This window comes from Struthio camelus, chromosome 4 (assembly GCF_040807025.1).
Source record: "Struthio camelus isolate bStrCam1 chromosome 4, bStrCam1.hap1, whole genome shotgun sequence".
NCBI classification, from domain to species: domain Eukaryota; kingdom Metazoa; phylum Chordata; class Aves; order Struthioniformes; family Struthionidae; genus Struthio; species Struthio camelus.
In genome coordinates this window covers 75,238,507-75,254,383 of record NC_090945.1, presented here as the reverse complement: position 1 = coordinate 75,254,383, position 15,877 = coordinate 75,238,507, and the positions used below count along the sequence as shown (strand labels likewise).

The following is a 15,877-nucleotide window of genomic DNA, read 5'->3' as shown; positions in this document are numbered from 1 at the left end:
AAAAAAGAGTGATATCTACACCTTTGATATACCCAACAGTGCAGATTTAAAAGCCTGTGAACTGAATTCTGCCAGTGAACTGAATTCTGCCAGTGAACTGAATTCTGCCAGTGAACTGAATTCTGCCAGTGAATGTATCTCTGGCTCCTCTGTATTGCTTTTCTGAAATATTTTAATGCTATGTTAGCAGAAAAGTCTTCATGAAAGGAAGCATGCATCCTCCAAAGTAAATGAATGATAGCAGGATGGTCAGTTATTGAGAGAATAAGTAGTAATGGGAAAGCAGACTTGCACATGAGGCAAGATATCCCTGCTGTCTCAGAATGTTTAATTCAATAGATGAATTTTGCTTTGGTTTTGTCATCTCTAGTTTTCAAATCGCATTCAATTAATACAAGTCTCACTGTCTACTTAGGCTCAAAGGCTTTGATCCTTTTCAGACATCAGTCACCTACGGATTCTGCTGTGTCGTGTTTTCAGAAGTTGTGCTTTACACACAAGTCAAATTGCGATGATTTGCACAAATTACTGGCAGAGTAGTCAACCTGTTAGTGGGCAGATTTCTATTTTAAGACTTTTCTCATGCAGAGGCACTGACTCTATGCTCTAAATACCAACATCCACATACACGCAGTGTGGAACGCACGCACATCCCTGGCCTGCTTCTCCTCTTGAAAACATAGCAGATATAAAATCATCCCTGAGGCTGATTTGGCACGTGCAACACCAGTGGGATCACTGCCTTGGCTATCAGCTAGAGTCTTTAGTAGAAGAGGAAAAAGAAATAGCAGGTTATGGTACAGTCCCTTCCCATAAAGGCATTTGATCAGTCTTCCTGACGTGTATTCAAAGATCTAACTTAATTCGGAGAAATATTCATTAAAAGTAGCCCCACAACGTCTCTCAATACATTTTAAGCATGAACTTATTCCCTAGGTTTTCATGGTTCTTTATATGAGTTTTTCAAATATCTTAACAATGGAAGTTGGATAATTTTATTTAGAAATCATATTTTGGTATCACTCATACACCAAGTCTCAGATCTTACTATGTCTTGTTCGGTATACATCCTATAATACAAGACTGCACTACTCCCAAACACCTTACCACAGGAAAGTAGTATCTTTTTTATCCCCTTTACAAAACCAAGAAACTAATTCCCAAACACTTAAATAATTGGCCAAACAACCATATAGACAATTGAGACAATCAGAACTGGGCAGCAGTTCAGCTCCAGGGAAGACTCAAGAGTTTCAGGTCACCTTTCAGCCTGTTAACAGAGCAGTGGCAGCAGCAGATCCTGGCTGGTTGTGTGGGGGTCAGAGCCGTGCCTCCAGTCTCACTGTTGCAAAGGCAGCAGCACCCTCCAACAGGCTCCATGCCATGCTGTGCCCAGCCACAGAAGAAAAGCTGTAGATGCTTGGGAAACACTTCTTAAAAGCGTTCTTAAAAACAGTCATTCTCTGTTTCCCGAGGATCTGGCCCACAAGCCAGCATGCTAAGATGATCATTATCCATTATCCACTAGCACGTAGTATGCGTACATGATCTGATTTCTGTAGTACTGTAGAGCTAATAGTGATGCAATAAGATGAAGGAATAGGATGCTTAGAATTGACAGAGCAGGCACTCAGTAAGGTCACTCCTCCAAATTATCCTTTCAGAGTCAAGTAACATCATTAAAAATGCAGCATAGCAGGAAAATGCTTAGACTGTCAGCTGTTAACTGTCGCATAAATGACATCACTGTATGTTCAGGACATCAAATGGCAAAATCTCTGGGATCATTACATTACTTATTCTTTCACTGTGCCACCTGCACCATGACTTTAAGTGTGGACAACATACCTGAATATAAAGATCCACAAGTTCATTTTGTCTAAGAATGTAATAGATCTTTCCTGCCCGTAGCCAAGCATATGCCTCTTTCTCTTTTTTCTGAAGATCTATAAATATTCCAAGGCTTCTTTTGGTATATTCCAGAGCTGATCTGTAAGCCCTGAAACAGGGAAAAACTGCTAATCACAAAGTGACCCTTCAGAATTGGGAATGTTTATAATGAGAGAAAAAGCTTTATGTTAACATAAATGACAATCTCAGTTTCTTCTATTCATTGAAGAATTATAACTTCTCAGATATATTCCATTAGAAACTAAAAACTCAGTCTTTTTCCTCTTCTTTTGTTCAATATGTTTTCTGTTAGATTATCATGATACATTTTAGAATAGATCATTTTAGATGTGTCCTTCCCCTACCTCAGGCTAAGGACAGATGGAAAAATGTTTCATCTTTAGCTCTTATCATTTATGGCATTTTCCTACACGTTTCATAGAAAGGAACTGTATCTGTAAATAAATTGTTTCTAAATATCACCTAGGCCTCTGACTTGAGTCGAATTCAGACTAGTCAACACTTGTATAAAATCTTGGGAGCAAAAAACACCAGTTCTAGAAGAACCTAAATTATCAGATTAGGCAGCACAGTTGCCACTGAGGAAGTGTTAGGGCGCTGTGCTCTCAGAAGAATGGCCATACTTCTCATAGGAAAAGCCTGTCAGATTGGTTGAGCTTATGATGCTTTATACTAGACATAGAAGCTCCTGACTTCTTTATTAAATCCTTCTCAATCTGTCACGTCATAGAGTCCCATCACATGAAGAACTGCACAGTTACAGTGAATCCTTAAATAGCGTATCTTCAGAACAACCTATTCAGACCTCCAGAAAGATGCCAAACATATCAAAATGTAACATGCACCCTGGTATTTCACTTTATCAGGATTTCTGTTGTGTCTTGGCAAGATCTCATCCCTAAGGGGGAAAAATGGTTTTACCACTTTGATTCTTACAGAAACTGAAAAGACCTGTCACTTTTTATTTTCATAACAGGAAATAAAGATCCACTGGGTATTTCACAGTCTTTTCTTCTTTAGTAGTAAGCTACTGTCGCAATATGAGGATACAGCAAAGCAGGTAAAATAGTCCAGCTCAGCCCACTTAATGAATACCACTTTCATCTTCCTTCAGAGTTTTTGCTTTTGCAGCAGGCAAGTACATGCCAACCCGTAGCCCAGCACGTTAGCTGAGACAGGCCAGGCTGCAACCCCTGGTGACACAGAGCAAATAAGGTGACACAGAGCATACAATGGTTTCATTACTACAGGCACACAGATACCCTTGTTAGTCAGGGCCGCTAACTCGGAATACTGTGATATTACAGTCTACTATAATATGGAGTCACATTACTCAGTCTGCTGAAGTTACACAGCCAACATTTGGTAAATTCCAAGGATTACATGCGCACAAAGAATCAGATCATCCAGCTAGTTAAATCCTTCTATAAATTCCAACTAGTTTGAAATCTTGACTCCTTTTTCTTCAGCCCATCCAAAGAGTTTTCACCAACTCTATCAAACAGCAGCTAGCAAAGTGGAATAAATTAGATGACAGATTAGAAATCAGACACATGGACTTTAGCCACTTAAAGCTCTACACTCTCTCCAAAACCAAGGTTAATTTTTCTTTCTTTCTTGAGGCTTACTTGAGAATCTCAAGTAGACAGACTCCCTAAAGATATAATGAAAAAGATTCAGACAAAGCAAACAAAAATAAAAAAAGCTTAAAAAAAGGAATCTTTGAAAAAATTGTTTAGAAAAACCTTCAGTTTTCCCAGCACCTGTTAAATGACTATAAATTGATTTGTGCAGTCTTTTTTCCTTAAACAGAAGCAAAAAATGGGCATTCTGAAAATAAAAGCAGAATAAAAATTGCCAGAGACTGACACTATGCAGTTTTACACCTAGGTTTTGCATTTATGGACATTCTGACAAAGAACATCCTCAAAATGAAGCGCATGGACAGTTTGACGCCTGATCTATTGGAATACTCCATTTACTTTCTGATGGAAAAATTGTCACATGAAAGCTACCATCACAAGTCATCCACCAGCAAAAATTAAATAAAAAATCTCCAACTCCAATAAAGCGTATCAGCAGAGTGTGAAAAATTGAGTTATATTCAACAGCTGCAAAAATTCCTAGAGATGCTCTAGCATGACAGAAACATTATGATCAAAATAAAATCAAAGTCTTTGAGCATATCTCACCTTTCTGTTCCTAGAGACAGATAGAGCTGACTAATGGTTTCCAAAATTTGTCCCTCCAAATCTTTGTTGGACATCTTTCTAGCTAAAGATAGCTGATATTCATTGTAGATGACACACTGAGCCTCATTGGGAATAACTGTACTGTAGAATTGACACAGCAGCTTAATAGCTTGAAGCTGACCTAGGAAAACAGATTTGAAATACTAACATGAATCTCTTAAAAAGAAAAGTTAAAATAGTTTTAAAATAATTCATTCTACTGTTTCACAAATTCAGAACACTCAATCATGATATACAATCAGATCTAAAAATAATGATAAGCAGATCCACTACCAGTTTTTTCAATATGAAAAAAATTAACAAAGGCTACTCCAAAGGTCCAAAATAAAATGTGGTTAAAAAGTCACTCTACCTGTATAAACTGCCTGAATCATGCTAGGGAAAAAAAAAAAAAAAAAAAGGTTCTTCTAAATACAACCATTTTACCAAGAGTAATCTGGATTACCTTTGTTTTCATGCATTTAAACGTGTGGCTGGTGCTTTTGTACTAGCAGTAGTATCGTAACTATTATAAGCAATATTGAATGTACAAATCTCTATGCTTTTTACAAATCATTAAGCTACATTTTAATTTTCCCCAACGCTCCATTTACTCCATCACTTTATACAAACCTAAAAAGCACCGGAAGACCAAAAAATATTTATTTCTCCGTTATTGTGGGATAGAGCAAAGATTTCAATCCCTTTAGTAGCTGTCACATACATGAACACAAAATATTGTTTAAGTAACAATGATAATATACGCATACCACAAACATTCCCAAACAGGGTACACTTTATAACTTAGAGAGAGAAAATATGCACTTACTTTCCAGGTGACTTGTCTCCATTGCAACTAAAAATGCCCATTCATAATAAAACCTTCCTTTTTCTCTCTGAGTTCCACTAACATAGTAACATCCCAGCTGAAGGAGGACTTGAATAAAATCTTGGCCACAATCCGGACTTGGAAGTTTGGAGAACAGCTTCACTGCCTTGATAAAATAGTGTTCTGCCAGTTTACTGGCTGCTGCATGCAGGCAAAGCGCCCCGAAATTAGCCAGGGCTATAGCTTGGTTATGAGTCCTATCAGTCTCTTCTGAAAGACGCAGTGCTTTGTAGCAGTTCTCCACAGCTTCTCTTGTATTGTTTGTTCTTTTTAAAGCAATGGCAAGCATATTATAAACAACACCTAGCTGCTGAGGATTACTCCATGAAGAATCTACAACAACATTTAAAATAGCTAACGCCACACTATATTGCCTGTGAAGAACGTATAACCAAGCAAGTGAAACCAAATGGTTAATAGTTTCCTCTGGCTTAGCAGAAATATCAGAGTCCAGTGCTTTCATCATGTAAACAATGGCTTCTCCATACCATTTGTGGTGGCTGTACAGTTCTGCTAAGCTAAGATAGAGCAAGCTGCGTAGTCCTTGCTGTTCAGTAGTAAACACAGAGGAAAGCGCTTGTGTGAGGTAAGGTGCAATTTGGGATGGGAGTGTTTGCCTGAGTTTTCTAAGGCTGTAGAGCTTGGGAGCATTTTTGATGACTAAATCAAGTCTCTTCAAGGAATCCATTAAGGTACTTGAGCTCTGGGAAGAGGCAACCTTTATGCAACTTAACACAATGTGTGGTAAGCACTTCTCATTGTAGGACTCTGCTAGCTCGAAATAGCAGTTTTTTGTCAAGTTGTTTTGTAAACTCAAGTCATTAAGCAATAGCTGCAGCCTTTCTAAGAATGGTAGCACCTCTTCATACTGTTTGCGTTCAGTATAATGTTTTGCCAGTAGAAAGCATGCCCTTGCCTCTGCATGCTTGCTCTGGCTCAGTATTGCCCTCTTTAGAGCATGCTTTAGAATATCTGACTCCAGGTCAGCACTGCAAATGTAGTTGGGGATTCCCATGAGAAGGGATGTGGCCTTGTCAAAAATGTGCGCACATTTTTCTTTGTTCTTTTGTGTCAGGTAGATGACTGTTAGGTTTGTATAAAGAGCAATTATGAGATACAGATCACTAAACCCTCCGGTTATGGCTCCCAAAGCTTCCTCAAAATAAACCCGAGCTTGGGAAAACTTAAGCTTTTTAACACTCAGCCTACCTAATAGAAAGCATAGCCTTGCTAGAGCCCAGGACATACTTGCTTTCTTTGCTGCTTCCCTTGCTAATCTAAAAAAGCTAACCAGTTCTTCTTCCTCTGAATAACCATAAAACATGTTATTCATAAAGGGATAAGAGAAATCGTAGAGGTTTTTGAAGTTTCTGTCATACTCTTTTCTGTTTAAGAACAGGAGCAGTGATTGAAAGACTTCAGATGCTTGAACATCATCTTGATGTATGTGGAAGCAAAGTCTTTGAGGCTGAGGAAAGACTTTGCTATTTAAAGAGCTAGCAGAATCCTTTCCTTCAGGAGTTGGCCCTCCAGCCTGTGTAGCCTCCAAATCCTTGAAGCGCTCCAGGAATTCTTCGATCTTGCCATTCTTGCTAGTGGACACCATGTTAGAACACGGGCATGGAATTTCTGCAGTTCAAAAAATAAGTGACAGATCACAAATTTCATGCGTGTATTCTTGCACATATCTCTGATAAACTAACAAAAGCATTTGTCAATAGAAAATACCATTAGAAAAAAAAGTATGTTTAGGAGAGAGACCAAAGGTGGGAAAGAGAGATCAAGGCAGATTGGGGAGGAACAAATGTGGGAAAACAGGAGTGAGGATAACAGGGGCTTGTCCCACATAAACAGGCTGCTGATCAGTACACTTATCTGGTCAAGCCCTGCACCTCATCACTAATCTAGTCCATCTTAAACTCTATTGCATCGTACTTTGTGAGAGTGCATAGTCTCTGTTCTGTCTGTATACTAGAGAAATCTGCCAATGATTTACAATTCACACTAGCTGGTGAGTAGGATACCAGGATCTGAACTGGAGGCAGAATAAGTGGCCGAAGGTCTGGGCATGGATACTGGATGGCCTTAACTTTCAAAGGAACCATGAATGTAAGCATGCAAGTTAAGCAAGTAAGGGTATGCTTATGTTCTGCTGGAAAACTAGGCTAGGTTAGCCAGACAGAAGGAATAGGATTGGGACATTCCTACTGTTAAAGTCCCATGTGGGCTCTATTTGTGTTTATGAGGGTGCCCATAAAGGCACTGGTGTCCACACACTGGCTATGTGCGGCAGGTCACACCTGTGTGATGTGTGCATGCACAGGTGCATGCATACATGCACCTGCTGGGGTTTTGTGCTCAAGCTCACTTCTGCCTGGGCTTGGAAGTGGGGAACAACAGCAGCTCCACATCTAATGGGCCAGGAAGGGAGGTTTCCTGTGTCCCACAGTCCACTAGGTTCAGCTACCCTTAGCAGCATACAAGGAATTTTTCCACACAAAACCCCATCACCAACAAAAAAGAGCTGGAATTATTTCATAAGAGCCCAAGAACGGCCAGAGTAAGACCTATTTGGCCCTGTATCCTGCATCACCATCCACTGCTGAAAGCAGAAGGCATCCTTCTGTACTTTCAGAGGGAAATGGTAGGACTACAGAAGCCATCATTGCCATCATGACTTCTGTGTCACCAGCTCACCAGCACTAGGAAATCGTCTTTCAAATTCCAACCCCAGTTCTCTGCTGGTGCAAATTAACATTCTCAGAACTACCAAGTTTGTGGTCATTGGTGAACTTCTCTCTCTAAAGTCTCTTAGTATTTCCATCACTGAATATCTTACAGAAAAAAAACATCCAATCATTTCTTTAGTCTTCCCACTCGCATTCAGCCCAGGTAGTGGAGCCAGGGACTAGGGATGCAGGTTGAGACTACAGTCAATGAGGCTTACAGCTGAATATCAACAGGAATTTATTGAAATTGAAGATTTAGAGAGCTCAGTTTCCTTAGAACCCCATTTCTGTAACTGTTCAACAAAGCCATAAGCATAAAAAGTAGTACAACAGAAATAATGACAGTAACAGGAGGGCAACTAAATGGCAATGGGAAACAATTCTTCATACTCAAAAATATTTCCTTGGGGCAATTCTATTCATGGGTTTCTTTTTTTTTTTTTTTTTTGAAAGGAAACTGAAGATATGCTGGAATTCAAGCTCAGCATTTGCCAGGTGTCCCATATACAATATTTTGCCTTTTTAAACAACGGGCGGTGGGGGGAAGAAGGGAACTCATGGCAGTAAAAATAAACGATATAGTTTGCAACTGAATGGCAAGGTCTGAGAAACGTATCTGAAGTTAGAATGTGAAAAGACATTAAAAATGGAGACAAAAAGCTGGGAAAGATACCAAGAAGATCAAAAATCACATTAATTTTACATAAGATTTGTATGCACATTAAATATTACCACATTCACGAGTATTCTGACAGTCTAGTTCTTCTAGCTGATCTGCAAGAAAGAAAAGAGCCATGCTAAGTATAACATTCAAGTTCTTCCAGTTTTAGATATCCTAAAATAGGATTCTTTTTAGTTTATTGTGTCAAAAGAATTCCATGTGTTATGGAAGTTCAGAAAAGAACAGTAATTTTCTAAATCTGACCCAGAGCTAACACACTAGGAACTTACTCTTCTACAGACACACACTTGCTTATCATGAACCTAACAGTGCGCAGGATGATAGGGAGACATCTGCTTACAACATTTAGAATTGAAGTCTACTTGTTCATCACTGATGAATTACAACAGAATGTATACACTGAGAATTTACAAATGGACAGTGTAAATACAAATATCTTCCCTCTAAAATGAGGTATCAAAAACCCCTTAATAGTACAAAAGTGAGTTTTAGGGTCAGTCCTCAGAAAAAATACGATTTAGCATAACATGCCTAAAATGTGCCAAGCTTTTGTGACCATCCCAGCAACATGCAGATGAAGAATCCCTGCACATACTTTTAAAAAGCTCTCACTTCTATTGAAAGTACTACTACAAATCCAGATTTAAGTGTTTAAAATAGCACATCTATAAAGCATGTAAGAATTATTTTAAGTAGAAGATATTTCTCAAGGTATTTCAGCTGTCATCCTGCATTTTTAGAATAATGAATATATTCATCGTCTTCCATACCCTAGATGCAATGCAAGGGCATGAAGGAAATATCTAAAAAACAGTCTCATAGAACTAGGTACATTTAAGCTCTTAGGAAGCTATTTTACTAGCTGTTACAAAAGACCTCTCACTGACTCCTTACCTCTGAATCTCCTTTGTTTAAACTCTCCAGAGTTTACTGAACAAATGCCATAAATGTTTATAATAGTTGTTGTAAATTGATGCTCTGAATATCATTCATAAGCAGTAATACCTTGTATTAGACTGATACAGATGGAAGGAACGGAAAACTGAAGATGTGGTGCAAATATGCTACAGGCAAAAACAGTATCTTCATTAAGCCCATGAGTCAGTTTTAATATCTAAAATAGTTTCAAGTTTCCGTTCCCAGGCTTATCGTTTGAGAGAGGAAAATGGGATATGGAATCACTCAACATTGACATGAGCTACATTTTCCAGCTCAGGTCTGACATGCCCAAGTTACTGTTTGCAGAGTAATTTGCATAGTCAATCCAATGCACCTGAGTCAAACAGCACTGGCTCCTTCCAAATCAGATCCTACAGGCCTGTCTTAGTAAGGCACTAAAGGAGATAAAGGTTTGTTAGATGTTTGACAAGCACACACGTCCCCACAGAACAGTTTTCCCCACAAACACCTCTCCACGGAGCAGCTTATGGTGGAATGAGAAATTTCCTGCAAGTTTAGTTCAGCAAGAGTTTTATCTTAAACTACCTTAGTCTAAAGCCTGTAAAGAGAAAACCCCAATAGTCCAAATTAGTTTACGTAAAATACAAGCGCTTGGAGACTAATGGCTGTATCAGAGAGGATGTAGCTAGAAGTGCATTATTTCTTTATACCAATAGCTATTGCTATTTTTCTATACCCTTTGAAAGTTAAAGCAAGCATGAAGAGGTATATGTTTGCACTAGCATTCAACAGTTAGTTGCAACCTTTCCTAAGAACAATGCAAAGCAGAGGATTTGGCTGAACAGCCAGTCTCTTGTAACACAGCTCTAACATTTGAAAACTTGAAGATTCACTCAGCTGAAGAGCAACACTTTATAGACAGGCTGTTCAATTCACTTAAAAAAGGACAAAAGAGGATTTGTAAATGTGCTGCAGGGAAAGATTTGGCACGAGCAGGAAAGTAACAAAGATAATTTAAAGGATTTTTAGATGCCGTATCTGTGATCAAAACAAATACCAACATATTTCAAAGTAGCTATAAGCGCTGAAATCTCATTAAAATAGAGAAAAAAACGCAATTGTAACTGGGATATGGGAAATGCATACATATCTTGTGAAGTGAAAGGTCATACTCACCTATTCTATAGACAGAGCAAACATCTGTGATTGAGGTTTGTTTCAGTAAACGTATCACTTCTTCCAAATTTTTTTCTTTTGAAAAAAAAGATAGCTCTTCTGCTTCAAGAAATTCCAGATCTTGTGGTCTAACAAAGAAAGGAGTAACTTTGAGAACACCTCTGACTGACAGCCAGTTTGGCTTCAGAAGCTCACCATCATGCAAACTTGTGCTTGTTGCAGAAATTAATACAATCTTTACACTATTATAGGTCTTATTGTGGACAGAATTGCTAGCAGTCACATACTTAAACATGCATACAAACTGATCATAGCTATGCTTGCAGATTCCATGGCTTCTGCTACATCAGAGTAAATTTTGTTTCTGTCTGCATCATGATGCAGTATTTTATGAGAAAATTTATTAAAAACACAAATGTTTAAGGACATTATGTCATTAGTTTTCTAGTAAACTTAAAGTCACACACCAAATGGATCTGCAAGCTACATCTAAGAATTCCTTATGCACGCAAACACTTCAGACAGTAATGAGTGTAACTTGTTTACATGAGGCTAATGCATGTTAAATACAGTCGTAATAGGTTTTTTCTGCATTATGATCAAACATATGTATGAGGAGCCCCGTTTGAAACAAATTATAGGCTGTGTTGAGGGTACTAGCAAAAACAGAACTTGGATGCTTTAAACACAGGTCTCTAGAGACCAGTGAAAATGGAATCTTCTGAAATAGCAAGACTCCTTGGATCTTGTGATCCTATTGTATTGGATCCTGTTGGAGTGATCCGAATACGAGCAACTACAGAAACTCATTTCCCCAGTAAGCAACTCAGGTACGTACTGATAACATTTTTCAACACTTAACACTTCATGTTCCAATTTCTTTCCGTTTGCTTTGAGTGAAGCAAATTACGACAGTTCTCAGAAAAAGAGTTTAACATTCAGTATTTTAAAGCTTGAAACTCTTTCCATGCCTCTTTTAGTGTACAAGTTGAACACAAACATATCACTTACTTATTTCTAGATACATCCAGTTCAACATAACTTGTCTTCACAAAACCTGTTTGACCAGTAAATACATGTCTTCCAACAAACCATTCCATGCATTCAATGAAGTAGCCAAGGATCTCAATTTTGTCCCCTCCTTGGAAACTAATCTCTTCAGGCACAGTACTTTCATAACTCATCACAGCTAGACAGGATCCTGTTGCTGTGTAATAAGAATTTGCAGATACAGTAATTTAAAAATACAAATACACTTCATAGAATAGCAGCTCAGCAGAGAAACATGTTTAACCAAAGACATTCCTGGAACTCTTGAACGGCACATACGGAAAGTTTTAAAGCATCAAACGCTAATCAGTTTGCTTTGAACACTTAAAATGGTAAATAAAGTCAAACTTCCCCAGGAGCAATTTCCCTGCCCTTAGAAAGCAATGTGTAAAATCTTTTCAAAAAATCTATCACGACAAAAAGAATTGTCTTAAGATCACTATTTTTCCCTCTCAGAGGGCTCTAACTTGGTCCAGAGTAAAAACGTTTGAACTCACTAATAAAATTCCTATTAGGTAAATATACAGTTAAATACTAGTCAATACAGTATTAAAACTATAAGCAGAGAATAGAATATAAGCCATATTTACTCTCTAACCTCATACAATCTGGGTTAATTGCTTTTATCCGGCAGCATTAGACAAAACAATGCACATATGAGAGATCCACAATAATCACATTGCTGCATTTTCTTAAAGTTCATCATCACACCTACAGAGGCATTCACTAATTAAATTCTCTTTACTACCTCGGGTATTTACTTGATTTAATATGTAAGATAAAAAAATTAAAAGGGAGAAGTGATACACCTTCAGACTAAGCTAGACATGTCTAGTGAGGTATTTCGTAAAAGCCCTTTGAAAATAGTTCTATAAGTATGATGTGCAGCCATAGGCAGACTTACGCTCTAGTTCTACTGCATTGTACTTTGGAAAAACTATTTTGCTGTCCTAGTAAATAGAAAAAGACAAGTTTTATTAAACCCTTTAACGTTTGTCCTAAAGAAAGCCTAGGATAAATTGACTTAAATGCTGATGGTTTGAAAGAGAGTTTCTTACCAACTTGCCTGATGGATTTAGGTTCTGTTTTGTAAGTAAGATCAATAGGGTCAGAATACACTTTAAGAAACCATCTAAAAGTAGAAAAAGAAATTGAAATAAATGTATGAAACACTTTACTAAATGTTGCGATAACAACAGTGAGATTTTAAATCCTTTTAAAAACAGGACAGACACATCCCTCCCATCCAATACTTCAGGTTCAACACTACGCACTTCAGATGCAACTATATTTTGCATATTGGTAGTAAAAGTAGCATTACTTCTTTTTTAGCCTTTTTAAGCTATCAATTTGTAGCTCAGACCTTAACTTGAAGCAAACTGCATTAGGGAGTTGGATAGCTCCTGCCAATAATGTTGACTAAAAACACTGCTAGCCTGTTGTCTACATTTCCAGGTATCCTGAAAATCTAAATTCTCACATTTATGTTATTCTAGAAGTGTTAATAGCCATTATTTCAGATTCAGGAAAAAAACAATATCTGACTTACAAGATAAGCCATCATCTTTTATGCTGCACTGAAGGCATCTGGATTAATTTCCATTATATGGTGTGGAAGAAAATAAAGAGAGCATTTGTTCTCACTGGTAGATGGATGCTTCATAAGAAGCTACCATTTAGAGATGCTTGTGTCTAAACAGATATGTGGATATGAAACAGATGCATATGAAATAAGTAGATAAAGTCAAATACCTACTGATGAAAAGGGATCAATGGCTCTGAAGAAACATTAGACAGCATGGTCATGTCACCATCCACAGATCCACCTGATGCATCTTCAGTAAGAGCTCCATTCTCACAATAAATATTTATTTCATTGTTTGTAGCCATAATCTTTCTTATCAGATTGTCAGGACTTAAAACAAAAAATGCCCCTAGGAAGAAAGCAGTGCAGCAGATGCCATTTTAGGTAATGTTTTCCTGTCATGCAGGCTTTAAAATGAGCTTCAAAAGCATCAATAATATTGAATAAAGATTGAAAAACAGATTTCATAAAAGTTTTCTGAATGTTTGCCAGATATTCATACATTCATCTAGTTTATATTTAAGTAAAAAAGGTGGAGGTGAGGTGTTCTATAAAGTGTGGAACCTTCTTCTATTGCAACATTTTTTGGCAAGTTATCTAGCTATATATAACTACATTCCCCAAAGAACATAAAGAACAGAAGGAATGTTCCTACAGAATTGGTCAGTAATCTACCTAGCAGCTCAGCATGGTCTCTGACAGTGGCAGTAGATGATGTCATTTATAGAAAGCACATGAGCCTGGCCACTCTCTGCAATCCATTTCCCTCAAATCTCCCCAGGATCTGGAATAGTATTAAGCATGTTAGAGCGTGTACCCCTGCCTAGGCCTTTTGGGCCTTTTATTTGTGGACTAGTTGTACATGAATTTCTCTAATTTCCTCTGATCCTGTTGAACTCTAAACTCAGAAATATCTCTGTGCTTGTTCCTTTCTCTTTCTTTTCAGTCCATTTGGAGTCAATAGATTTAAATTTCAACTTCAATAAACAATCAATAGGTCTTTACATTTGTTCAAGATTTTACATAAAGTTGCTTCTCTAAAGTTGGCCTTAACGCATGCAGTCCTCCTTACCTTCCTGTACTAGCAGACTTCTGTACATCAAATTTAAAGATTTTTCATTTATACAGACTTCAATGCCTGCTTCTTCTTCCTCTTGAGAATAAAGCCAGAAAGATTGATCTAGGAATAAATTCTCCATGCAGTGATTTATAAAACCTAAAAAAAAAAAATAAATCCAATGTTTCACAGTGTTGTAGATTTACCAAAGAAAAAGACTTCTCAGGAAGTCAAGAGAGTTGGTATTCAGATCACTCAACTGTTGTTTAACCCACAACATAAAACTACTTTTGCTTCCTAGTATTGACAAAATTGCATCCACTGAATCACAGGTTACAACTACTTTCGGTGCTTCATGCTCAGACGACACATAAAGGTTATATAAATTCTCTGTGCTTGACACCACTGAAAGAGTAGACCATGCCCTGGCCTTACAAGGGTTCCCCATAATTTAAAGTTGTATCGGAAAGATTTGCAGCCTAAATGACAAGGTAATCACTAGCAAGCTTTGAGCAACAGGTCACTTAACATCACTTAACAGCAGATGACTAGAAATCATACACAGCAAAACATAATCTCGTCATAACTCTTCATTGCCAAATTCAGCTGTGACTACTTAAGCACAGATATTGTGCCTCGGTACCAGATTCCTGGTATTTCCATAGAACAGAGACAATACTGCATTCCAGCGTTAGGTAAACCACAAGAAGTTAGTGCTTGATCTTAGAAACTGAGAATCCTACATTAGGACTTTCAAAGCTGTAATGGTTACATGGACATGTGGGTTAGTGTATCCTAATAAAGCTGGTATAGTCAGTAGATGATTCTTTAAGGGGCCAACATTAACACATTAGCTAATCCTTTGTGCAAAAGTTAGTGTTAAGAGGAAAGATGGACAGATCAGCAATTAGGGTGCTACTCTGCAATTTGGAAGATGCTGCATCAATTCCTTTTCAGCCACAGCCATTTGTTAGAAGGAACTTTATCCTCTTGTGCTTTTTCTCTGCAATTGATTTTTTAAAGTTTTTTTTTCTAGTTCCTTAAGGAGCATTTTGAAATACAAAATGGCTACTAAATAAAAAATACAAAATTATAAATGAAATTCATTAAATTGGTCAGATGGGAATAAGCAAGTTCATTAATAGTGTATGCAAAGCAGAAGAAAAATCAAGTGAAGAAAAACAAAAGGAAGATGATCTGATTCAAATGCTATGCTTCAGAAAAGACTTGTGGGGTCATAGGATATTAGAAACGGAAGTCAGCGGCATCATACTTGTTACAAAAGGCACGCTCAGATTTTGGAACTGCACTGAAGTATGTTAGGCATATGAGGCAATCTTTGTTTTACTTGGTATTTCCTCTGAGGCCTAACCAACTCTGTCCAGTTCGCTAACTACTATTGAGGAAAGATGCAGACCAGCTAGGAAGCCAGTGGACAGCAGGTCTGACCACTGCTCCATAGGTCTGGAAAGTACAGTCTGTGAAGACCGATTGATTTTCCTAGCGAATACACTGAGAAAAGTGTGGGATAGAAGCCTTCAAATAAATATGAGCCTAGCACTAAGAGAAAGGAGTATTTCTCTAGATTTATGGTGAGTAGGAAAAGCTGTAAAAGCATTTAAAATGCAGCACAGATTCAGGTTAGAAATTAGGAAGTTAAGAATAAG

At 37.7% G+C, this 15,877-nt stretch overlaps 1 protein-coding gene across 1 annotated transcript in view; it reads right to left on the bottom strand.

Annotated features, from left to right (window-relative positions):
- The window catches only part of SH3TC1 (SH3 domain and tetratricopeptide repeats 1), a 35,240-nt gene that overhangs the window by 5,773 nt on the left and 13,590 nt on the right, over window positions 1–15,877 (bottom strand). The window contains exons 6-14 of the mRNA XM_009686204.2: window positions 14,226–14,369; window positions 13,325–13,502; window positions 12,627–12,700; window positions 11,530–11,725; window positions 10,519–10,646; window positions 8,493–8,534; window positions 4,972–6,660; window positions 4,104–4,284; window positions 1,849–1,999 (exon numbers count right to left, since the gene is read on the bottom strand). Of these exons, the coding sequence (XP_009684499.2) occupies window positions 1,849–1,999; window positions 4,104–4,284; window positions 4,972–6,660; window positions 8,493–8,534; window positions 10,519–10,646; window positions 11,530–11,725; window positions 12,627–12,700; window positions 13,325–13,502; window positions 14,226–14,369 (2,783 nt within the window). The remainder of the gene's footprint in view (window positions 1–1,848; window positions 2,000–4,103; window positions 4,285–4,971; window positions 6,661–8,492; window positions 8,535–10,518; window positions 10,647–11,529; window positions 11,726–12,626; window positions 12,701–13,324; window positions 13,503–14,225; window positions 14,370–15,877) is intronic.